This window comes from Triticum aestivum, chromosome 4D (assembly GCF_018294505.1).
Source record: "Triticum aestivum cultivar Chinese Spring chromosome 4D, IWGSC CS RefSeq v2.1, whole genome shotgun sequence".
Classification (NCBI taxonomy): Eukaryota; Viridiplantae; Streptophyta; class Magnoliopsida; order Poales; family Poaceae; genus Triticum; species Triticum aestivum.
In genome coordinates this window covers 466,124,680-466,150,008 of record NC_057805.1, presented here as the reverse complement: position 1 = coordinate 466,150,008, position 25,329 = coordinate 466,124,680, and the positions used below count along the sequence as shown (strand labels likewise).

The following is a 25,329-nucleotide window of genomic DNA, read 5'->3' as shown; positions in this document are numbered from 1 at the left end:
GACTAGGCAAAGCATTAAGTAATTGGCAAAGCCTCCCCCAAGCTTGTGGGAGACTCTCTTCTTTAGTTTGCACAAGGTTAAATATTTCCTGTAAGGCAGCTTGTTTCTTATGAGCAGAAAAATATTTTTCAGAGAAGTAATAAAAATCATATCCTGGGGACTACGCACACAACCAGGAGCAAGAGTATTGTACCAAGCTTTAGCATCACCCTTTAGTGAGAACGGAAATAATTTGAGAATAAAGTAATAACGAGTTTTCTCATCATGAGTAAAAAGGGTGGCTATATCAGTCAACTTAGTAAGATGTGCCACAACAGTTTCAGTTTCATAACCATGGAAAGGATCAGATTCAACCAAAGTAATTAACTCTGGGTCGACAGAGAATTCATAAGCATTATCATCAATAAAGATAGGTGAAGTAGCAAACTTAGGATCATATTTCATTCTAGCATTCAGAGATTTTTCTTTATAATTGCATAGTAATTTCTCTAGATCATCTCTATCCTTACAAGCAAGAATATCTCTAGTTGTCTCCTCATTCATAACATAACCTTCCGGTACCTTAGGCAATTCATATCTAGGAAGGCTAGTTCTAGCAGGTGTTTCAGGAGTTTCAGTTTCAAGCTCATCATCAGATTCAACAACATCATGTTGTATTACTCTAGCACTTTGTTCATCAAGAAATTCACCAAGTGGCACATCATCATTATCAAGCAAGGTACTAGCATCATCATAAGCATTATCCATAGCAGAAGTAGCATCATCAATAACTTGCGATATATTAGAATTGATAGCATGTGATGGTGTTGCAAGTTTATTCATAACAGAAGGTGAATCTAAAGCAGAACTGGATGGCAGTTCCTTACCTCCCCTCATCTTAGAGGGATAAATCTTAGTCTTAGGATCCTTCAGATTCTTCATAGTGATAAATTGATAATAATACCAAGTGACTCAACAAATATAGCTATGCTCCCCGGCAACGGCACCAGAAAAAGGTCTTGATAACCCACAAGTATAGGGGATCGCAACAGTTTTCGAGGGTAGAGTATTCAACCCAAATTTATAGATTCGACACATGGGGAGCCAAAGAATATTTGAAGGTATTAGCAACTGAGTTGTCAATTCAACCACACCTGGAGATTAATGATCTGCAACAAAGTGATCAGTAGCAAAGTAGTATGATAGTTTTAATAGTAGTAACAGCAGCAACGGTAACAGTAACAGTGGTAGCAGTATTTTTGTAGCAAGTGTAACAGTGATATAGCAGTAGTAACTTAGCAGAAACAATATAAGATAAATTCGTAGGCATTGGATCGGTGACTGGTTGGGTGATATTCATCATGCGACAGTTATAACCTAGGGCGATACGGCACTAGCTCCAGTTCATCAATATAATGTAGGCATGTATTCTGTAAATAGTCATACGTGCTTATGGAAAGAACTTGCATGACATCTTTTGTCCTACCCTCCGGTGGCAGCGGGGTCCATATTGGAAACTAAGGGATATTAAGGCCTCCTTTTAATAGAGAACCAGAACAAAGCATTAACACATAGTGAATACATGAACTCCTTGAACTACGGTCATCACCGGGAGTGGGCCCTACTATTGTCACTCCGGGGTTGCCGGATCATATCACGTAGTAGGCGACTATAACTTGCAAGATCGGATCTAAAACATGGATATAATGATGATAACATAAAAGGTTCAGATCTGAGTTCATGGCACCCGGGCCCAAAGTGACAAGCATTAAGCATAGCAAAGTCATAGCAACATCAATCTTAGAACATAGTGGATACTAGGGATCAAGCCCTAACAAAACAAACTCGATTACATGATGAATCTCATCCAACTCCTCACCGACCAGCGAGCCTACGAAGGAATTACTCACTCCCGGCGGGGAGCATCATGGAATTGGCGATGGAGAAGGATTGGTGATGATGAAGAACGAAGATCCCCCTCTCCGGAGCCCCAAATGGACTCCATATCTGGCCTCCCGATGAAGAACAGGAGGTGACGGCGGCTCCTTCTCGTGGATCGCGATAATTCTTTCTCCTTGATTTTTTCTGGAAAAATAGGATTTTATAGCGTCGGTTTCAGGGTCTGCGGGGCCACCAGGCGGGGAAAACCCACCTGGGCGCGCCTGGTGAGGGGATCGCGCCCTGGTGGGTTGTGCCCACCGAGGTGCCCCTCTGTGGCAGGTCTTGGCTCTAGAAATTCTCTTTTATTGTATAAAAATTCCTTGCAAAGTTTCGTTCCATTCCGAGAACTTTTATTTCTACACAAAAACAACACCATGGTAGTTCTACTGAAAATAGCGTCAGTCCGGGGTTTGTTTCATTCAAATCATGCAAATTAGTGTCCAAAACAAGAGGAAAAGCGTGAGAAAAAGTAGATACGTTGGAGACGTATCAGCAGATTTCCCCACCCGGCCATGAACACTATATAAAGCCCCTTCTTCCACCTCTAACCCTAATGTCTTGTTGAGCTCCACCATTGCTACACCTCATTTTGCTCAATACTCTCAATCCCTCCACCCAAACTTGTTGAAACTTTGGGGATTGGGAGAGCAAGACCCGATCTACAACTTGACCAAACCAAATCGCGTTCCCCACAACATTTCTTCCCCATTGACTTGTTACTCTTGGAGCTTGGGCTCCTAGGCGGTTAGAGGTTCCTCCGGAAGCTTCCTTGCTTGTGGTGTGCTCCAGAGAAGTTTGTAAAGGTGTGGTGGTCGCATTCAGGACCAACCCCGAGTGATTCGAGGCTCATCCTTTGGGGGTGACTCGAAGGAGATTACGGTGAGCCTTCGGTGGCGTTCCGCAAGATTTGGCTCCGGCACCGCTCCAAACGGAGAGTAGCTCTTCCCCAAGGAAGAGTGAACTTGGGATAAAATCCGCGTCCTCGTCTCACTTGTGGTTAATCCTTTCCCGCACCTTACTTTGTTTTGTATGCCTAGCATATTTAGTTTGTTGCCTAGCATATTTATCTTGGAGCTTGCTTGTCATATAGGTTGCATTCACCAAGTTGTATATCTAGTGAACCCTATTTATCCGCTAAGCCTTAAAATTGACAAGAAAGATTAAAATTTGTAGTCTCCTATTCACCCCCCCCCCCTCTAGTCGACCGTATCAATCCTTTCACACTTTTTTTAGAAGACCAAGACTATATATGTATTAAAATTGTCCAAACCATACAAGACCTCCCTTACACAAGGATAAAAGGAACGCATTGCATCCTCTAGTTTTTTACATAATCTCACAGCCAGGGTAAGAGCATCTCCAGCCATTCGGCCCCCCAGGGGCTTGAAATAGCGCCGCCCTGGGGGCGCGCTGGATGAAAAGTCGGCGTGGGGGCGATCGGGTTCCCAGCCGCCGCCCTAGGTTGCCCCCAGGCGCCGATTTCGGCCCACTTTCACCACCCTGCAGAACTTGTAGAAACACTCACTGGCTGTGGACTCGGCCATGCGTCCATAGTCTTCCAGTGAATCACCGGGAGCTCCGTATGCAAGCATCCTCATAGCTGCCGTGCACTTCTGGATTGAGGTGAATCCAAGTGTGCCGGTGCAATCCTTCTTGCACTTGAAGTAGCTGTCAAACTCTCGGATGGAATGCACAATCCCGAGGAAGAGCTTTCGGCTCATCCGATAACGGTGCCGAAATACTTTATCGTCGTGCAATGGAGCGTCGGCGAAGTAGTCGGAGTAGAGCAAGCAATAGCCTTCCAGTCGATGCCTCTGCTTTGCCTTCAGCCGGCCCGGCGCCGAGCCACCTCGCCGCGGCTTTGCATTGCTCGCGAGCAGGCTGGCCAGGGCGGCGAGGACCATGAGATGCTCTTCGTCCTGGGCGTCGGCATCGGCTTCCTCCTCCGGCAGCGCCGCGAGCGCATCCTCGTCGACCGAGTCCATCGCTGAGCAGACAAATCGCCGAACACCTGGCAGGCGTGGTAGGCACGCAGCCGCTGGTATTCCAGCCCTGCGCGGTCGGAGCACCGGAAAACTCGCCCAGGAACGGGGTGGAGGATGCCGCGGCGAAACCCTCTCTCTTTTCCGGCGGGGGAGTGACCTATCTAGCAGCGGTGGGTGGGTAGGCGGCGCCGGGATCGGCAAGGCGGCGGGAGGGCGCGGGGGGGGGGGGGGATCTGGACGTGCAAGATGCGTTTTCGCCTGACAGTGGTGGCCGAGAGTCGCCATGGGGGTTTGTTGGGGGCGCGAGTGGAGATGCTCTAACGTTGTTGATGCAGCAGCCAAGAATCAGTCAGAGCCAGAAGAAGCCAGTGACCACGACCTAAGGATCAAATCATCATGGTACTCACTTCAGTCGTGCCTAATTCAAATCAACTTCATGCGTGCATTAGATCGACTTAACTAGAAGCATTGTATCCTGTTTTACTCTGTTGGTGCATCTGTTTAAAAATCTCACGATAAGTAGCCGCTTCCTCATGGCGAGGTTATAACTTTGTTAAAAAGATAACCTTGTTTATATTATGTGAGATATCTGAACATGTTGTGGTCCAAGTAAATATGAACCAAGCTCCAATACATTAGTAATGAGGTACTGCTATAGCAATGGTAATGGTGTAGTTACCCGGCCTTTTAGATAAACATTCATCATGCATTAATGTTGTTACCCAATTGTGCATATTATTGTTATCACAATGTCATCAGTGCAGTTAATAAGTTGTCGGCCTTACAGTTACCGCTATAACATTGATATGGTTAAATGGTTATTCAGGTTAACCATCATAGCAATGGTGTAGTTCATATAGCCATTTAGGTAAAAGAAATAGTTACCACCATAGTATCTCCAGGTTAAAATTACTATAATAATCCTGATGTAGTTAATCAATTGTACATGTTGTCTTTGTGTTGTCCGACATCTATATGTAGTTAATCTACTTTTGAAGACCATCACCATTCATGAATTACCGAATGTAAATGGATAGGATATAGTATTAGTTACTGAGTAAACAACGTCGAATACCCCAAACATATGCCAAAACCACATACTTGAACATATTTGTTTTCCTTTTCTGATATGATCGCAAAAAACCAAATTTATTTCCTAACATTTTAGATAATTGTTTTACAAATTTCCTGAATTATTTCTTTGTTCATAGAAAACTGATTTTCTAAGCTTTTAAACACTGCACGGGCTTATTCATTGGTTAATAAAAGCAATCCTCTCTTATATATTCTAGATCATTTAGAGAAGTCAACAAAACATGATATGCAATAGATCATCTCGTGTTATCTCCAGTAACTAATGTTATAGGATCCTCATATATGGGGCGTGTGAATAGAAGATATCTCGTACAGTGGAGATGAATGTCTTATCTTTCTTACTAAGACATCATCTCTTAGCTAGGAGAAAAGACAAATCTCTTATTCCTTTTTTCATTTCTCTCCCTTCCCTCTCCCCGGTTATGCGATGAGATACTGCTAAGATGGCGTCATTGTACATGCGGTAAATTGAATTGTTTGTCTGGCTTTTAGTTCGTGCAGTTTTATGATTTAAGGTGGAATAGATAACTCTTTGAGATTGCAAAGTAAAACCTTTTGTGAAAACAAATGTTTAAAGACACGGTTGCAACCAACTCAACGTAATGACTTTCAGTGTCCCTTCCACAATGTTCTCCTAAATCTATCAGCAAGGCAAATTTATGAGCCAGTACAAATTACAACTGGCTCCCATGAAGAAGGGTTTATGTTGCTCCATAGATGTTAATGAGCCGAAAGGAGGCTGAAATTAAACCAAATCCACCGATGATTAGGTCAAGTTTAGCAATTAGAATTTCAGAAGTTTAGCCGGTAGAAATTACAACTGGCTCCCATTACGGATACAATTGCTATGCAATGCTAAGGCATGTACATATACATGTACAAACAGTTAGGACATGCATTTTCTATCAGTTAGGGTCTCCCTTATTTTGTTTATTTTTATCTTTCCTACATGGATATTTTACATGTAGTTATTTAGCGCATTTAGTTATGTTTTCTCGCAGCATTTTTGTTAAATGAAGGATTAGTTGGAATCCAATTTTCTGTAATGTTTAAAGCAACTAAAAGCACTAAGGCAGTCGCTGCATCAGATTAACATTTCTAAGTTCTAACAGGCTATGAACAAGTAGGTGTAGCTAATGTTATAGTCCTACTGGTACCCACAATAAGAATTCGTTGAAAAAATAGCTCCGTATGTATAACTTAACTATCCACCTTTGACCTATCAGAAACTACAATTAGAAGGCACTACATCATGCAGTGCAAAAAAAAGCAACCTACAAGCTTTCACGGTTTCACCTACCAACCTTCATGAGCTGCTGAAGCTTCAAGTAGGCAAATCCGTCCTGCCAATGCCACCAGAATAATCTCCTCCTTCCACCAGCATCTGGCGGTAAGGGCTGTTTGTTCATACAATACCAAAATGTCTCACCAAGTGCTTTCTGACAGCTCTTCTTGAGCACAGTTCACTCAACAAATCTTGTGCCTCCCTTACCAATCCTTCACTAGCTAAACCTCTAATAAGTATAGTGTAGGTTGATTCGTTGGGCATGCACCCACTTGATACCATGTAGGCAAAAAAATCAATGGCACGATCAGTTTCCCATCTTTTGCAAAGCGAAGAAATGACAGCATTGTAAAGCACTGCATCAGACCTCACTGTGGCATCTTGGATCCTGTCAAACATCTGAATAACCTTGTCGGTTCTACCTTCTCTAGACAGAGCTGATGCCATTGATGAATAAATTATCGTATTTGGGGTGATCCCTTTGCTGATCATAACATTAAACAGCTCGAATGCTTCCTCCGTCTTACCAGCTTTACCAAGTCCATCAATTACCGTGCTGTAGCTAATAAGGTCAGGACTGCACCCATTGACTAACATCTGCTTAAGAAGCTCAATTGCCTGCTCCACTAATCCCTTTTTGCACAGGAAATTGATGAGTGTATTGAATGTAACAGGATTCGGAAGACAGCCTTGTTGAATCATATGAGAGATCAGCTCCTCGGCATCTACCCAGCGCTCCGCTCTGCACAAACCTTTCAACACAATAGTATAGCTTATGGTATTTGGCTGGCATCCACACGATGACATATTTTTTAAAAGCATGACAGCTTCGTCAACAAGCCCTTCTTTGCAAAAGCCATTGATTACCGTAGTGTATGTGATGACATCCGGCATGCAACCATGCTCCAACATCTGCTCAAGAAGTTCAATTACCCTGTCGACCAACCCGTTTTGGCAAAAGAAATCAACGAGTATATTGAATGTCACGTCATCGAGGGGGCAATCCTTCTGAAACATCTCAGCGAGCAAGTCCTCAGCTTCCTCCCACCGCTCAGCACTGCATAGACCCTTCAACACAGTGTTGTAGCAGACAACATTGGGCTTGAGACCATAAGAAGGCATCCTGCTCAAAATATCGTTTGCAACCTCGTGATGCCCGTCCTTGCAAATCCCGTCGATGATGGTCGCGTACATCCTTAAGTCCGGTGTGCACCCATGCTCCGACATCTGCGAAAGGGCCTCATGCACCTGCTCATACAACCCGTTCCTGCACAGGTAAGCAATGAGGGTATTGAAAGTGGCGATATTGGGCGGGCAATCCACCCTAACCATCTCGTCCATGAGCTCCTCCACGTCCTCCCATCTCTTGGCCATGCACAGGCCCTTGAGCACCGCGTTATAGCTAACAATGTCCGGCTCGCAGCCAAAGGATGGCAGCTTCCTCAGCAGCTCCACCCCCTCGTCCACGCACCCTTGCTCGCAGATGGCGCTGACGACCAGGTTGCAGTTGCCGGAGTCCAGCGTGCAGCCCCTGGCATGCAGCGCCTCGAGAGCCCTCACGGCGCTCCTGAACCCGCCGCCCCTGCACGCGGCCTCCAGGATGACGTGGCACATGGGCGGGGTGGCCGCGCAGCCCCTGAGGGACATTTCGTCGAGCACCGTGAGGGCGTCGGCGATCCGGCCCCGCGCGCAGAGGCCGCGCACGATGGGGAAGTAGGTGTAGGCGTTGGGCGGGACCGGGACGGCGGCCGCGAGGCGGCGCGCGGCGGCGACCTGGCCGGCGCGGCAGTACCCGGCGACCATGGCGTTGTAGGCGACGATGCCGGCGTCGTCGCCGCCCGTGTCCAGGGCGCGCGCGGCGTCGGCGGTGCGGCCAGCGGCGCAGAGGGAGCGGATGAGCGCGGACAGGCGGCCGCTCCCGCCATCGTCGAGGCGGGCCGTGGCCGCGGCGGGGACGGAGGTGGCGGCGGCGGGTTTGGGCTTGGCTGCAGGCTTCGAGCCTGTGGCCGGGAGGGTGGGAGGCGGGAGCGAGGAGGTGAGCATCTGCGAGTTGGGCGGAGCGAGGATGGTCAGGCGTGGAGGACGAGGTGTGGTGAGAGCGAGCGCGTCGTGGAGGCCACTGGATAGCGGACGCAGCGCTGCCATTGCCTCGCCGAGCTAAAGTAGATAGACATTTTCTAGACATTGGATGGAGCAGTGGAGGAGAAGCAGCCGTTTGGCTCGGGATAGCTACACTCACTGGGATCCATGCCAAACTTTTTTTTAAGAAAACTTCCGATCTACTATTGACCATTAATCATGATAGTATAACGAATAAAAAAATTACATCTAGATCCGTAGACCACCTATCGATGATAATGGTTTCTTGCCCTGCTCCAGGGAGGGAGGGGCGATGATGGCGGCGCGCCTTCGGCTTGAGGCACGGCTTTGCTTTCACGAGAGACACGGCCTCTCAAAAACAAAAAACAAAAATTCTCTTTTTTTTCCGTATAAGAGGCACGGATTTGCTTTCACGAGAAGCACGGCCAAAAACGGCTTCCGAAAAGGAAAAAGAACGCACTCCCAATTCTTCTTTTTGTCCGGTTTTTTCGGCCGGGTTTTTTCATGAAGAAAAAAGTTTGTCAATACCTAACAACATGAGACCTAGTTTTGAAGATCTCGACGCAAAGAATCCAACAGTGAAAACGATTTGAGATTTGGACGCACGAAGAGATAATACGTTTTGAATAAATAGATCTACGAAAAAAAACTCACAGGTTGCGACAAGTGCCGCACATCCAGCGTGCCACTTGTCACAACCTGCGGAGGGAAGAGTGCTCTTTATAAGGAGTACTTCTCGATTAGTGATTTCGCGTTTTAACCAGTTCGTTTTGAACTGTTTTGGGCATGTCTGAAATGTGTGAAACATCTTATAAAAGGGAACACGGGGAGTATGCAACAAAGGAAGCTCCTATTTGGCGACCGGCAAATCCTAAACGGCGCCCGTTTCTTCGCTGCGCGCAAACGGGCGCATATCCCCGCGCCGCGCTGGGCCGGCCCATTCCTTCTTCTTTTTTTTCTGTTAAAACTGCGTCAAATCAAAAAATGGTGAGTGTGATGGTTCGAACCTGGGACGACTCGTCTGAGAGAGCAACGCACTTATCACAAGGCAACGAACACTTTGGTGTCTGTAAGCCTCTTCCCATACTTTTACTGTTTCTCCAGGTCGCGACATTTTCTTCTCCTTCTTTTTCCTGTTCTTTTTTTTCACTTTTCTTTTCTTATTCTTTTACTTTTTTTGTAAATGTGCGAATTTTTTTGCAATTTCGATGAACCTTTTCGAATTCAATGAACTTTTTATCAAAATCGATGAACTCTTTTTTCAAATTCGATGATTTTTTCTCAAAATCAATGAACACTTTTCAAAATCGATGAACTCTTTTTCAAAATCGATGAACTTTTTTTCCAAGTCGATGAACTATTTCAAGATCGATGAACTCTTTTCAAATCGATGAACTCTTTCTCAAAACCGATGAACTGTTTTTTCAAAATTGATGACTTTTTTCAAAATCGACGAACCTTTTTCCAAAACCGATGAACTTTTTTCAAAGTCGATGAACTTTTTTCCAAATCATGAACTTTTTTCAAAGTCGATGAACTTTTTTGAAAGCGATGAACTTTTTTCAAAATCGATGAACTGTTTCTCAAAACCGATGAACTGTTTTTTCAAAATCGATGAACTTTTTTCAAAATCGACGAACCTTTTTCCAAAACCGATGAACTTTTTTCAAAACCGTGAACTTTTTTTTCAAAATCGTGAACTTTTTTTCAAAGTCGATGGACTTTTTTCAAAATCGTGAACTTTTTTCAAAGTCGATAAACTTTTTTATAATCGGTGCACTTTTTTCAAAAATCGATGAACTTTTTTCAAAATTGTGAACTTTTTTTCAAAGTCGATGAAATTTTACGTAACACGATCTTTTTAAAAATCAATGAACTTTACTGTAATTCATGACATTTTTTCCCAACTATTTTCAAATAATTTAAAAATCAAAGCGCTACAATAAATGTTTATATGTGTACTAATAAATTGCCCGGCGACAGATGTATTTTAAATATTTGCCCTGCTTTGTGGTCAGTAGTGCGGTGTAGTTTAGTTGGTTAGCCCTTGTCGTTCGCTGCTGGACGGTGCGAGATCGATCATGTCGGGAAACCATTTTTTGGCTGTTTTTGGTCGCAAACGAGCTCTATCCACTGACTTTTTGCTGGGCCGGCCCAGTTCACAGCCGCGTGGGCGCCCGAACTGCGAACTGGCGCTAAAGGCGCCCGTTAGGAGCTCCCTTGGCGACCTGGGCGTCAGAAGTCGCCGAAACAAGCAACGCCCCCATCCCCCGCCAGCCCACCGACACACCCTGTTGGGCCGGCTCATGCATGGGGCGGGACGCCACCTGCTTTTTCGTTTTCTTTTGCATTTTTTCTTTCTTAAAATAGTTCAGGATTTCAAAAAGTTTATAACTTACTAAATAATTGCGAATTTTGAAAAAAAAAGTTCAAGAAATCATAAAATGATCTTGAATTCAGAAAACAACGTCCATGATTATGGAACAATGTTTAAGAAATCATAAAATGTATGCACATTAAAAATCATGATTTTAAAAGAATGTTCGCATATTCAAAAAATGTTCGCATATTCAAAAAATGTTCATGAACTTGAACCAAATTTCGCGAATTCAAATAATGTTCATGATTTTTTTTAAATGTTCAAAAAACGAAAAACAATTTCTTGAATTTAAAAATTGTTCTCAAATTTCATAAAAACTTTATCGGTTAATTTTTTTTAATGAATTCGATAAATGTTCATGCATTTCATAAAAAAGTTCATGAAAGCAAAAAAGTGTTCGTGAAATTGAAAAAATGTTCACGAATTCCAAAATTGTTCACAAATTTGTAAAAAATGATCATGAATTTGAAAAATGTTCATGATTTGAAAAAGAAATGTTTGCAACTTCGAAAAATGTTCACGATTTTAAAAATGTTCGCAAAAATTGAAAAATGAAAAAAAATGTAAACAAAAGAAAAAGAAAGAAAAAACCAGAAGAAAAAAGAAAGGAAAAAAAAGAAAAAACTGGTTCAAGGAAGTTTCTAGAACTTTCCCAAAACCGGTGGAGAATAAACCCTAAATGGAAGTTTGCACGCTATGTCGCTAGCGGGCGACCTACGCGCCGAATAGGATCTGCCTACAACAAAGGCGGTAATAATTTCATAGGCCAGAACGAGACGTCCGCTAAAACTTATTTATTCAGATGTTACTGCTAACACAGCCTTCCAACAAGATACAAAATAGCAAGAACGGAATGCGCAAGCCAGATGATGATTCACGATGTGCAAGGAATTGGTATCTTTGGCAACACTCCAGTTCCGGTCAGCTGTTGGCATCATCAACTTCACATGCTCCTTCAGCAGGAGCTTTACAGGGCAGACCTCACAGGCCCTGTTACAGCAGGTCCAAAACAGTCAGATTTTATTACCACTCAAAAGAAAAGTCAGATTTTGCCATATCTAGCTCTAGCGTGGTTTCTCAATAACCTAGTAGTACAGATCAGGCAAGTTAACAGCAGCAGCAATTTTTCCATGCTTTATGGTTAAAACATATCAGGGTTTGGGCTCGTAGACCAGTACTGCCCAAGATCTAGCTTCAACAACTCCAGTTCTTTGCCTAGTTTCTGGCTTGTTGCATTTGGAAACTGTACTTTCATATCGAGATTCAAGTTGTTTTGAGACATAAGATATAATATAAATGAGAATATACATATCCAGTGGAATAAGGGCTTGGAACATGGAAGGTTTGGTATGAGCAGACTGGAGCTTGGTAAATGGGAACCAGGCCACTTGCTGGCACTTTTCCAAACCCTGCATAACGCATGGTACGAGCAGGATGTTTTTGCTTCTAAAGATGGTAACTCATAGAACCACCTATAATTTTTTTTAGTGAAGTCAATATCAACTTACTGTTTGTTACTCTCTTGCGAAGATCAGAAAGGGCTACAGCAATTTTAGCACCAGTGAGAGCATTGTTCTTCACAAGTGCAATATCTGAATATGCTAAGGAGAAGTTTCTGCAAATGTAGGAAACCACAAGAGGACGCGAAAAGAAGGGGTGAGAATTGTATGCCCACATGTGCCTTCGTCATTTTTCTCACAAGGTCCAATTCAATATTTAATTGCTAGAATTTGAGAATGGTAGAAAAGACAAACTGTGCATTTAAGAAATAGGCACAGTAACTACCGAAATTCAAAATTACAAATGAAAATGGATAAATCATGCAATATCCCTAAAATATACCACAGGGCAAAATAAAATTATAGGATACTGGCTTCCAATGAAGATCCTCCAGTTAGTACTTTCACTCTGTCGAGGATGAAGGGGGTGATCGCGTTTCCTATTATTCTTTTATCACTGAGAAACAAAGTGCAAATAATTAGATTGACATTATATTGTTCATAAACATACATGTTAACCCAACTGCACGTGCACGCGCACACATACAGAAAGAGAAAAGAGAGCAAGGAACTGGGACTGTACTCTGCTTCCTTGAGGGATTGCTGTATTGCAGACTCTATAACCTTTCCTGAAGCTGCATGTTGCTTGGGAACCGGCACTGCAATAAGAATTCCAGATCCTAGATGCATATTCTGGTTTGCATCTGCATCACAATAGACTCGAGTAAGCAATTCTCAATTAAGGCTGCAAAACATCCCAAAAAAAAGGTTGTGACCCTTGAAGATCACTACTTCCATACTGAGGTGGGCAGCAGGCATGGATGATGGGAAAGGGTGTCAAATTTATCCCATCTTCTTTGGGGGTTTTCTGGCTGGAGCATCATATAGTGATCACATTAAGTGTAGATTTCAAGTAGGATACTAGTTATGAATAACTGACTCTAAGTTCATATCGGGCTATAGAATCCTCTAATCAAAAAGTTAACAGATGAACAGGTGACTTCTGGTGGTTCTGGTTATGTACCAACATTTAGTGCCACACAAATTAAATTCAATAAAAAATGCAGAAGATTCACATGTCTAATGCTAATACTTACATATTATCTTCGCGCACTCTTCTGGAGAATCAACACGGCATGGCACCTACATTAAGCAAACAGGAGTCACTTAGTCAAGGCATCGACCAATTTTAATTGTATATAGAACAGATACTTTCTCATTTAAATTTGTGACCGAAGCTGCAATATATCTACTTTTAATTTCTCTCCAACTAAACTGTTTCCCAACCCATGCCTTGTACTACATAATCTAACCTGAAAACATTCATTTTCAAAACTGTAGTGCATTTTGAACTCTCAACAAATTCCTGGATGCTAATGTATTGGGCAAAGAAAAACACTAACTTTATTGTTTGACAGAAGTAAAATTGTTCTACCTTACATCCACTGGTTTCTGTGAAGAAAGCTGGAAATTCGTTGGTTCTGTAAGCAGCAACAGTTACCCCTTGAGTTTCCTGTCAACACCATCATTTAAAAAGAATTGATTAGGTACCAAAATGAAGTTGCATCTACGCGATGTCTTGCCAGGAACAGAGCAGATCATAAAGCTCCAAGGAACATCCAGTGCTATAATCTAAAAAATAGACTCTTTGAAGAGGCTAGAACTCCTTTACCACCAAGAGCATTTCGTTATGAATTCTTTGAAGAGTCTGGTCTAGAATTATTTACCACAGAATGAACAAGACAAGTTTCTCGATCCTTGTCCTCTTGTTTATGGAGTTCCTAGAGGGCAGAAAAGAGGCCCTTCCAAGGCAACAGCCGATATTTCCTGAGTGAAAGTTGTCGATTATCAAATTGCATCTGAACTTGTCTACTTTTTGTGCCACCTCATTTCCAGTTCTTATCTTATTGTTTCAAATCCAGACTTCTATAATATTTTCAAGAGAAGTGCAGCTGTTTGTTCCCATGTTAAGGCATCATTATTAGGGGTGATAATAACTAACGTAACAGTTATGCAGCAACTATTCTTTTTACAAGACAATCTTTGTCCTGTGTATATGTAGCTTGATATTTGGAGTGCATTTGTATTGCTATGATCTTTCTTTGTTCAGGCATTCTAACCAACACTGCTATAGAATTTTACTGGAAGCTACTCCATCAGTACTTAAATATCAAGCCAGAAGAATATAGGTACAGCCTGTGAAGCATCCAATGCCTAGCAGGAAAATCTACATGAAAGTTTATTCTTCACATATCGAAAGAGCTATATTTTTAGCGGAAAACTTTAGGGGAGGCCCTGACAGTAAAATTTATTAAAAAGGAAGAATATGCGAAGGATAATACCAAGTACTCGAGTGTCCGTGCGATATCCAAAATGGACTTCACACCGGCTGAAATAACAGCCACAGGCGTCTTTCCAAGTTCAGTTAAGTCAGATGAGATGTCCATGGCTGCATCAAAATGGTAACTGTGTCCATCAAGCATTTTACAAAGAATGATATTTAAGCAAGATATGTTAATCAAGTTAACAATGTCGTGGGTACTACCCGTCTCAAGGTTTAAGTCCACTAATCTGTAACTATACATCATAGATAGAGTAACGCCACCATCCTAAATTAACTAGAGAATATCAGAAAAGCTGCAACTCAAGAGAAATATTATCTATGTTTCCTGCTAAATGTTAACACGTATAGTCTAGTCTTCCTATGTTAATCAAGTTAATGTAGTGTGTACTCCCAGTCTCGACGTTTAAGTCCAGTAATGTATAACTATACATCATAGAGTAACACCAGCATCCTATATTAAGTACAGAATAGCAGAAAGCTGCAAAAGACATAAGACTGAAAAAACTACTGCCCTTCCATAATTCGGACAAATCAATTGGAACATTCACGGTGAACCTAAACAAGGACTCCTTACACAACTGGAAGCTACTTACTTTTTTCACCGTATCTGTGTACGCCTCCAATTCCCCCAGTCACAAAAATTGGTATACCAACCTGAGTTTCAGAATAACTTAATTGCTTTATACTACTATAAAGAAACATTTGGTGCTAGCTACACATGGCTATCAAATAAAACCAAGATAAATAAGACGAGTAAGATGCAATGTTTCTTGAAAGAACCTTATGAGCAAAAAACATGGTGGCAGAGACTGTCGTAGCACCATTGCTGCCTGAAGCAACCTGAAAATTAGTAAAACAATCAAAAAGGAAAAAAACAAAATCACAAACATAAATGTTAATCAGAGGGGCTATGTATCTAGGCATGAGGCAAATCCCAGGTTCGAAAAACAATACACATTCTTAATTCTTTCATGAATGATGGCATGCCAATTTTAGCGCAATGCTTAATGATTTCACAAGAGTGTAGAGTTTCACTTAAGAAGGACGAAATTGTGTTAAGCAAGGTACTCACAACTTGCGCAATATCTCTTCTAGCTGTCTTCTGAAACTGACTTCCGCTTATAGCCAAGTTCTTCAGCTGTTCACTGTTAAGCCCTACAATCGTATGAAGAATATCAGTACTACTAGTAGAAGATAACATTTTCAGATCAAGTGAACAGCCTGGTGCTGCCCTGACAACTTACCAACATGTGGCACACCGTTCAGAATGGCTATGGTGGCAGGAACAGCGCCGTTCTCCCTGACGATGGCCTCCACCTCCATGGCCGTCTGGAGGTTCTTCGGATAGGGCATGCCTGCAACGGAAACTCCAATCAAGAACCCCGTGGAGGCTAAGCTAGGCGCCAGGGAGGGTCCTCTGCTCTGCTCCGAAGGGGAAAAGTGGGGGTCGAAGCCTATTACCGTGGCAGATGATGGTGGACTCGAGGGCGACGACCGCCCCGCCGCTCGCGAGCGCGGCCTCGACCTCCGGAGACACCGCGACTCCTGTCGGCGACGGGCCTTCCCGTGGCGGCGCCCTCGACATCCCCGGCGATCGTTGAGTCCTCCTCGACTGGTTTGACGGCAGCTTCAGCTTCCGCACTCAGCTGTCGTTCTTTCACTTTTAGATCCAGGAATGTGATGATTTATTATTAAATTGGTGAATCTTTTATTATTATATACTCCCTCCGTCTCATATTATAAGACGTTTTATGATATTATACTAGTGTTAAAAAGCGTCTAACAGAATAGTAGTATCTAAAAAAGCTGCTAGTTTTTATTTAGTACAGTAAAATATTTAAAGCTGGCGATTTGGTTGGATAATACTCGTTATGCTCCTTGCATTTTTTAGTGTTTCGATGTGCAAAGACTAGCAATTTGTTGTCTAAACCTAAAAAAGTAAGAAAATTGTTGTCTTTTCAATTTTGCCAGGTCAGTATGTACGCGACTTGTTCTATGATTCATATGATATAAATAAGACACGTAATACCATGCAAAAAAGATAATATTGGCTGTAATAAGTTGATTGTCTAAGTGGACCGTTTGAAGTGATTGAGATGATGCAAAATGGGGTTTTTTTTTGCGAGTGAAAAATTGTATTACTCAATATTTATGTCTTTACAATCAGCATGAGCATGCTCCAAGGCACTCATAGACCAGACACAATTCAAGTCATGGTTCTACCCTATATTCTACTGAATTTAGCTAAACACTCGCTAACATTATTCTGAGAGCACCTTATAAAATGGGGGTTATTCGATCGGACCAGCGCGAATATCAACGATGATTGTAATTTTCTTATTCACAAGTTTGATCATCGTTAGTTTTATTCATTGCCCTAGGGAAGCCAATAACACGGTTCATGTGTTAGCTAGTCATGGGGAGGGTTCAATGAACATTGTTGGGAATCAGAACTTTCTGTATTTCTAGTGGGTGATAATTGAAGATGTAACCGTTTTCCGAATTAAAGAAATATGTCATGAAGGCATTCCTCAAAAAAATGATTTCTGTTGTTGTTGTTGTTGTTGTTGTTGTTGTTGTTGTTGTTGTTGTTGTTGTTGCAGCATAAGGTGTCTCACTAAAATTCCACAATGTAAGGTATTTCTTCTTTTTTATAGATTTTCATTTATGCCCTTCTATCCTTCGGTACGAGCCTACCTACCACAAAACTAATGATGGATTACCTCAAAGTGGTTAGATAATCTGCTCTGCCCGCCGTTCTAGCAGCCGGTGGCGGGGAGGAAATCCATGCATGTATCTCTGCTCCGGCTAGTGGATAGGTAGTGAAGGAAATATGCCCTAGAGGCAATAATAAAGTTATTATTTATTTCCTTATTTCATGATAAATGTTTATTATTCATGCTAGAATTGTATTAACCGAAAACATAATACATGTGTGAATACATAGACATACAGACTGTCACTAGTATGCCTCTACTTGACTAGCTCGTTAATTAAAGATGGTTATGTTTCCTAACCATAGACATGAGTTGTCATTTGATTAACGGGATCACATCATTAGGAGAATGATGTGATTGACTTGACCCATTCCATTAGCTTAGCACTTGATCGTTTAGTATGTTGCTATTGCTTTCTTCATGACTTATACATGTTCCTATGACTATGAGATTATGCAACTCCCGTTTACTGGAGGAACACTTTGTGTGCTACCAAACGTCACAACGTAACTGGGTGATTATAAAGGTGCTCTACAGGTGTCTCCCAAGGTACTTGTTGGGTTGGCGTATTTCGAGATTAGGATTTGTCACTCCGATTGTCGGAGAGGTATCTCTGGGCCCACTCGGTAATGCACATCACTATAAGCCTTGCAAGCATTGCAACTAATGAGTTAGTTGCGGGATGATGTATTACGAAACGAGTAAAGTGACTTGCCGGTAACGAGATTGAACTAGGTATTGAGATACCGACGATCGAATCTCGGGCAAGTAACATACCGATGACAAAGGGAACAATGTATGTTGTTATGCGGTCTGGCCGATAAAGATCTTCGTAGAATATGTAGAAGCCAATATGGGCATCCAGGTCCCGCTATTGGTTATTGACCAGAGAGGTGTCTCGGTCATGTCTACATAGTTCTCGAACCCGTAGGGTCCGCACGCTTAACGTTCGTTGACGATATAGTACTATGAGTTATGTATGTTGGTGACCGAATGTTGTTCGGAGTTTTGGATGAGATCACGGATATGACGAGGAACTCCGGAATGGTCTGGAAGTAAAGATTGATATGTGGATAGTAGTGTTTGATCTTCGGAAAGGTTCCGGAATCCATCGGAAGGGGTTCCGGATGTTTCCCGAAATGTTTGGGCATGAGAACACTTTATTTGGGCCAAAGAGGAAAGCCCACGAGGTTTTTGAAAAGCGCAAAAGGAAGTTTTGCGGAGTCCAGGGGCCAGACGCCAGGGTCCCTGGCGTCTGGGTCCAGACGCCGAGAACCCTGACGTCTGGCCCTGGAGTCCGAGAAGGACTCTTGCCTTTCGGGTGAAACCAACTTTGTGGAGGCTTTTACTCCAAGTTTCGACCCCAAGGCTCAACATATAAATAGAGGGGTAGGGCTAGCACCTGAGACACATCAAGAAACACCAACCCGTGTGCCGGCAACCCCATCCCCTCTAGTTTATCCTCTGTCATAGTTTTCGTAGTGCTTAGGCGAAGCCCTGCGGAGATTGTTCTTCACCAACACCGTCACCACGCCGTCGTGCTGCCGGAACTCATCTACTACTTCGCCCCTCTTGCTGGATCGAGAAGGCGAGGACGTCATCGACCTGAACGTGTGCAAAACTCGGAGGTGCCGTGCGTTCGGTACTTGGATCGGTCGGATCGTGAAGACGTACGACTACATCAACCGCGTTGATAAAACGCTTCCGCTTACGGTCTACGAGGGTACGTAGACAACACTCTCCCCTCTCGTTGCTATGCATCACCATGATCTTGCGTGTGCGTAGGAATTTTTTTGAAATTACTACGTTCCCCAACAGTTAGCGTTTTAGTCCCTGCAGGGGCGACACTCGAACGGATGGATGCGCTTCTTCAAGCCAATCTTCCAGATTTCAATCCTCTTCAAGTTAGTCCATCGGGTCAGATTAGATGAAACTCCGGCGTAGATTCCCGCCGGCTCCTCGGGGCAACGAGGTTAGGATTTCTCGCGCGTGTGTATGCGACGACCAGGTTTGATGTCAGGTCCTTAGATCAATTAAAGGATTCAACATGGACAAATGCGTCTCCAGGGCGCTGGTTATTACGGGCACGTGCGCAGAGACTTCATGGCTGTCACCTCAAGGCCAGACCGGCTCCGGTATGGAGCGGCAACATCAACGCATCGCCGGCTCGTTCTGGCGGTGACAATGGTTGTTCGTGGTCCATGAACCCCGATGTAATTTTTATTATGTTTGAAGTGCTTTGTACTTCAGGTGACTCTTTATAATAGATCTGGTCCTTTTCCAAGAAAACTTAATTTCTTTCAAAATTTGCTAGCCACACATATCTTCCAAACAAATTCGCAAGTCACCCTTTCATCTAAGAAATGAATATGTTTAGTTAACCGGAAGAATAACATAATCTGATGAATGACCTGACAATGGCCTTGTTCAATTAGGGGAAGAAGAGGATCCAAGAATGGGGTTGTTCAGTCAGGAGGAAGAAGACTGCGAGCGTGGTGGATTAGATGACATTGACACAAAGGAGGTCCTTGAGCTTGGCATTGATTTTGATCAATGCGTCGTTGTCCACGGCGTCTCCAAAGATGAGTACTTGTCATCGCCTACAGTCTACAATGATGCGAAGCTCGCTAGCCACTCTTTGTGTGATACGGTCGCAGCCGATGCTTGTGTCTTCTTTCAAGGTGTGAATCACCGTCGTCAATGATGTCGTGGTGTCCATAGCACTGGGTGTAATTTCTCCCAAGGCAGGGCAAGAAATGCTTGCGGTGTACCTTGGCCATATCGAGGAGGACAAAGGCTACCTAGGCAATCAGTGGCAAAGCTATATGATGTCCAAGATGTCGAGAAACATCACAATTTTTTTGTTAATTGCACTAGGTTTCACCGTAGTTTGTATACATGTCCCCATGCATATAACTTTGGCATCACTTGTTCTGACTCCTAGCGCTGCCATGGGAGGCAACGATCAAGGCGAGCACACGGACAATGTGAATGGCGAGGGCAACAAGCTTAGTGATGAGAGTGACAACGTAAATGGCGATGACAACAAGCTTAGTGATAAGAGGCGGCAACATGAATGGCGAGGCATCAATCTTGGCGAGTAAAAAGTCCACGTCGGTGCTATTGAGCTGGATAGCGACATTGAGACTATTGATTTTGAAGTCGCCGCTTGCAAAGTGGATAGTGACATCAAGAATGTTGATTTCAAAGAGTCATGGGCTGAGAGACTATGTGACTTTTCACAGTCTTATGCCTGAGACTCGATGCCAAACTCAGGACCCCGAGAGAGATAGAAGTAAAGGGATGGCATGCTACAAATGTTGATCACGTCGCATGATGCAAAGATGATGTAAAAATGATTATGTAATTAAAGTTGTTAGTACTCTATGTTTAGTACTTCATGTTTGTTGGTGTAATTTCATATCTAACATGACTTCAACGTGAACTTTCATAATCATGTTGTGCTTAATGTATGTTGCACGAAATACATATTCATGCAACAACAAAATCAGACTCTCCATTTTTGAGTTGAACAAAATCAGACCATAGACATTGTTCACGAATGCAACCTAAAATCCTGGTTCTCAAATAAAAAAGAAAGAAAGAAAAAGACAGGTGTGGTTGGCGACTGGATCGAACATGAGCAGCTCGGTCCCACCAACCATAAACCAGAGTGAATGGGACGGCAGACAGCCAAACCCAACCAATCAGACATCAGGGCCGCTTAGTTCAATTAGAGATCTTCATACGTATCATCATCGATCAACTAGGTTATTACTTAGATTTTGGGACTGTTATATCTGTCATGCTTTCCATTGTGGATGTGGTACTATTTGGACTTCGGTTGAATTATGTATGGGAAGTTTTATATATACTCTTAAATTAGGGTGACTAGCAAGAAGCCTGTGTGTTTCGAGGAGGGGTGTTATTTGTGAACAATTTTCTTGGCGAGTGCTGCCACGGGAACCAACGATCAAGGCGAGCACATTAACAACGTGAATGGCGAGGGCAACAAGCTTGGTGATGAGAGCGGCAATGTAAATGGCGAGGACAACAAGCTTAGTGATAAGAGGCGACAACATGAACGACGAGGCATCAATCTTGGCGAGAAAAAAGTCCATGTCGACACCATGAACTGGATAAAATGTTGAGACTATTGATTTTGAAGTCGCCACAGAGAGCGACATCAAGAATGTTGATTTTAAAGAGTCATGGGCTGAGAGACTACGTGACTTTTCACAGTCTTATGCCTGAGACTCGATGCCAAACTCAGGACCCCCGAGGGGGACAGAAGTAAAGGGATGTCATGCTACAAATGTTGATCACGTCGCATGCTACAAATGTTGATCATTCTCTAGACATTGTTCACGAATGCAACTGGAAATCCTGGTTCTCAAAAAGAAAGAAAGAAAAAGGCAGGCGTGGTTGGTGGCCGGATCGAACACGAGCTGCTTGGTCCCACCAACTACAAAACAGAGCGATCGAATCGGACGGCGGACAGCCAGACCCCTCCCGTGCACCAATCGCAGCCCTCGACCACGCTTTCCATAGGGGCCGGTGCTAGGCGTAGGTCGGATGATTCTCTTAATTTATAAACCGCCTCCATGACCGTTAGATGCAATTCATCACAGCCATCCTTTTCTCCTCCACAGATTCCGCATAGCACTTCCGCAGCCTCGCTCCATCATCGGTGGCCGGTGCTGCTACTGCCCGCTGTCTGTGAGCCTGTCTCCTGTCGCTCCACTGCAGCGCCGGCAGCCCAGAGATGCTCCGTCGCAGCTCCAACGACCTCGGCGGTGCTCCAATGAAACATCATCGCAGCATGGCCAGGCACGACGGTGCTCTGTTGCGGCTCCATTGCAGCGCCGACGACCTCGGTAGTGCTCCATTGAAACCTCATTGCAGCACGGACGGCACGACGGTGCTCCGTCGCGGCTCCATTGCAGCGCCGACGACCCCCGGCGTCCCGGCGAAGCTCCATTGCCGCCCCCGCCGTGCTCCATTGCAGCCGCGACGGAGCTTCATTGCAGCCACCGGCGCGCGGCGTTCCGACGAAGCTCCATTGCAGCCAACGCGGAGCTCCATTGCAGCCACCGGTGCGCGGCGTTTCCGACGAAGCTCCATTGCATCCCCGGCCGCGCCCCACTGCAGCCGCGGCGGAGCTCCATTGCATCCCCGGCCGCGCTCCACTGCAGCCGCGGCGGAGCTCCATTGCAGTCACGAGGTGCTCCGACGAAGCACACGACGGCGACGAGCGGATTGCAGCCGCTGCCGTTACCGGCAAACGTCGTTGCTGCAAGCTGATGGTGAGCTGCGTGACAGCGAGTCGCTGGTCGTCGCCGCTGCTGCTGCGGGACCGAGAAGCTCCTCCCTCCACGGCTGCAACGAGGGCGCCTGCAGCATGGTTGCTGCTCCAACGCGGGGTGAAGCAGCAGGGGCGGTGCGGTGGTAGGAGCTGGTGTTGTGGAGGACAATGGGAGCGCGGCGAGGTTCAGCACCGGCAGCTGGCGAGCTGTGGTGCTACTTTCTAGCGGAGGGATGGAAAAGAAATGAGGGAGAGGTAGGAGACGACCGCCCAAGGGATAAGGCAAAGGGAACGAGTGGCTCTCGAGGAAGCGGTGCGTGGTCCCCCACCTGAACGCGTGGCGACCACCAGAGGCGGATGATTTCCGGAAGAAATCGTCCGGATGATTTTAAACGTTTTCCTTCTGTAGGCCATACTCCACCGAAGCCTATATATGCACGCGGCCGTCTCGCGCCTACGCCTTCACGTCCCACGTACGAACGCAAAACCCTCGCTCCCGCCGCCGGAGAAGAGGAGAAGAGGAGAAGATGGGCCGCGTGATCAGGGCGCAGCGCAAGGGCGCGGGCTCGGTGTTCAAGTCGCACACGCACCACCGCCAGGGCCCGGCGCGGTTCCGGGCGCTGGACTACGGCGAGCGGAACGGGTACCTCAAGGGCGTGGTGACGGACATCGTGCACGACCCCGGCCGCGGCGCGCCGCTAGCCCGCCTCGACTTCCGCGATCCCGTCCGCTACAAGCACCGGAAGGAGCTCTTCGTGGCCGCCGAGGGCATGTACACGGGGCAGTCCGTCTACTGCGGCCGCCGCGCCGTCGTCGCCATCGGCAACGTGCTCCCGCTCGCGTCCCTCCCCGAGGGCGCCGTCGTCTGCAACGTCGAGCAGCACGTCGGCGACCGCGGCGCCCTCGCCCGCGCCTCGGGCGACTACGCCATCGTCATCAGCCACAACTCCGAAAACGGCACCACCAGGCAAGTTTCTGAAGCTTCAGATTGGTCTTTCATAGTTGCATGCGTGGATGTCAGTCAGGGACTAGTAGATTGATCTGACTTGTTTGCAACCGTGCGTGCGTGCGTGCAGGATCAAGCTGCCGTCGGGGGCGAAGAAGGTGGTGCAGAGCGGGTGCAGGGCGATGGTGGGGCAGGTGGCCGGCGGCGGGAGGACGGAGAAGCCGCTGCTCAAGGCGGGCAGAGCGTACCACAAGTTCAGGGTGAAGAGGAACAGCTGGCCCAGGGTGCGCGGCGTCGCCATGAACCCCGTCGACCACCCGCACGGAGGAGGCAACCACCAGCACATCGGGCACGCGTCCACGGTCCGCCGCGACGCGCCTCCCGGGCAGAAGGTTGGACAGGTCGGGGCGCGGAGGACCGGCAGGCTCAGGGGACAGGCCGCCGTCAACGCATCCAAGGACAGCAGGGCCGCTTAGTTCAGTTAGATATCTTCATACGTATCATCATTGATCAGCTAGGTTATTACTTAGATTTTGGGACAGTTATATCTGTCATGCTTTCCATTGTGGGTGTGGTACTATTTGGACTTTGGTCGAATTATGTATGGAAAGTTTTATATACCATTAAATTAGGGTGACTAGCAAGAGCCCGTGCGTTTCCAAGAGGGGTGTCACTTGTGAACGATTTTACTGACATACTCCCTCCGTTCCATCAGAGGCAACGTGAGTGTTTATATGAAGAGATCGACTAAAACTGCCATTAAGGCCTCTTTTGGTTTGGATGATTTTGGCCATGTTTGGTTCAGTTTTTATCGACGGATTCCGCTACCGCGCAGCAGAATCTGAACCAAAGGGCGAACTCACCAGAATCCGATTCTAGAAATCCGCTGTCAAAATCTGAATCAAAAGCGGAAGCAGCCCAGGACGTGCTTTCCAAAATCTGATTCCGCTGCAGGCCAAAATCTGAAAAAGCTGTATCAGCTAGTTTGCCAAATGACCTACATCTTTTTCACATCAGATTTTCCACAGCTGTTTTTCCACAACAGATTTTTCACACAGGCGAACCAAACAGGGATATGATTCTTAATAGAGATATTTTCTTTAGAGCCCTTTGGTTGATAGAAATGGTTTCCTATTCCTACATAGGGGGTTCATATCCTCCACATTTCAAAGAAAAATAAACATGAGCCTAGACTCAATAAAAAAATTTCTATGATGTGAACCTATTTTCCTATTCCTACTCATAGGATTTGAGATACATGCTCATTTCCTATGATAATCCTATCCTGGACCGAAGAAGGCCTAAGAGGGTTCGTTTGCCATCCCTCTCCCAGTGAATGTCAGCAACTCCAACTCGTACGTGACCTAGCCAGCCGGCGCCGCCGCCGGTCCGTCCCGTATCCGGTGGCCTTAGGGCCATGGAGGCAGAGTGGATCTCGGCCCTTGCCGGTGGGAGGGCTCCGTTTTTAGATCCTTTTTCGAACTTTGTTAGGGTTTGTGTCCTGTTCAGAAAGGCGAGGCTCCCTGAAGATGGAATAAAGGTCTCCCCGTGTAGTCCCCGTTCCGGTGATGTGTCTAACATCATTGGTAGGCGTGTGGAGGTGTGCCTCCGGCGGATCTGTCTTTGATGGATTTGCTCGGATCTATTCGTCGTTCGTCTTCGTTCGTGTGTCTTCGGGTTGGATCCTTTTGATCTACACTCTTCATCGGCGACGGTTGCTGTTCTGGTGCGTTGGTTCTATGGGGCCTTAGCA

General features: G+C 45.2%; 3 protein-coding genes across 4 annotated transcripts; 1 reads left to right on the top strand and 2 right to left on the bottom strand.

Annotated features, from left to right (window-relative positions):
• Nucleotides 1-6,116: 6,116 nt before the first annotated feature.
• On the bottom strand, nucleotides 6,117-8,491 carry LOC123098676 (pentatricopeptide repeat-containing protein At1g09900). The gene has a single exon (XM_044520723.1). It carries the CDS (start codon nucleotides 8,428-8,430, stop codon nucleotides 6,406-6,408), a length of 2,025 nt encoding a protein of 674 aa, XP_044376658.1. The 5' UTR covers nucleotides 8,431-8,491; the 3' UTR covers nucleotides 6,117-6,405.
• Nucleotides 8,492-11,491: 3,000 nt separating this feature from the next.
• Nucleotides 11,492-16,280, bottom strand: LOC123098675 (pseudouridine-5'-phosphate glycosidase). 2 transcript variants are annotated; one of them, XM_044520722.1, is made up of 12 exons: nucleotides 16,070-16,280; nucleotides 15,853-15,963; nucleotides 15,681-15,763; nucleotides 15,389-15,448; nucleotides 15,202-15,262; nucleotides 14,607-14,713; nucleotides 13,700-13,777; nucleotides 13,362-13,407; nucleotides 12,848-12,968; nucleotides 12,636-12,721; nucleotides 12,274-12,357; nucleotides 11,492-11,755 (listed from the first exon to the last, which is right to left on the bottom strand). In XM_044520722.1, exons 1-12 carry the CDS (start codon nucleotides 16,191-16,193, stop codon nucleotides 11,733-11,735), a joined length of 984 nt encoding a protein of 327 aa, XP_044376657.1. In that variant the 5' UTR covers nucleotides 16,194-16,280; the 3' UTR covers nucleotides 11,492-11,732. The 2 variants fall into 2 exon arrangements, with proteins under 2 accessions (XP_044376657.1, XP_044376656.1); XM_044520721.1 differs by having other exon boundaries at nucleotides 12,636-12,968.
• Nucleotides 16,281-23,043: 6,763 nt separating this feature from the next.
• On the top strand, nucleotides 23,044-24,202 carry LOC123098674 (60S ribosomal protein L8-like). The gene is made up of 2 exons (XM_044520720.1): nucleotides 23,044-23,597; nucleotides 23,707-24,202. Exons 1-2 carry the CDS (start codon nucleotides 23,158-23,160, stop codon nucleotides 24,050-24,052), a joined length of 786 nt encoding a protein of 261 aa, XP_044376655.1. The 5' UTR covers nucleotides 23,044-23,157; the 3' UTR covers nucleotides 24,053-24,202.
• The last annotated feature ends 1,127 nt before the right edge of the window (nucleotides 24,203-25,329 follow it).

Coding starts and splice junctions, on each gene's coding strand:
- LOC123098674 (XM_044520720.1), top strand. CDS start 23,158: ATGGGCCGCGTGATCAGGGCGCAGCGCAAGGGCGCGGGCTCGGTGTTC. Junction 23,598..23,706: donor TCCGAAAACGGCACCACCAG/GCAAGTTTCTGA, acceptor GCGTGCGTGCAG/GATCAAGCTGCCGTCGGGGG.
- LOC123098675 (XM_044520721.1), bottom strand. CDS start 16,193: ATGTCGAGGGCGCCGCCACGGGAAGGCCCGTCGCCGACAGGAGTCGCG. Junction 15,449..15,680: donor GAAGAGATATTGCGCAAGTT/GTGAGTACCTTG, acceptor ACTAATTTTCAG/GTTGCTTCAGGCAGCAATGG. Junction 12,358..12,635: donor AGGATCTTCATTGGAAGCCA/GTATCCTATAAT, acceptor TAGCATATTCAG/ATATTGCACTTGTGAAGAAC.
- LOC123098676 (XM_044520723.1), bottom strand. CDS start 8,430: ATGGCAGCGCTGCGTCCGCTATCCAGTGGCCTCCACGACGCGCTCGCT.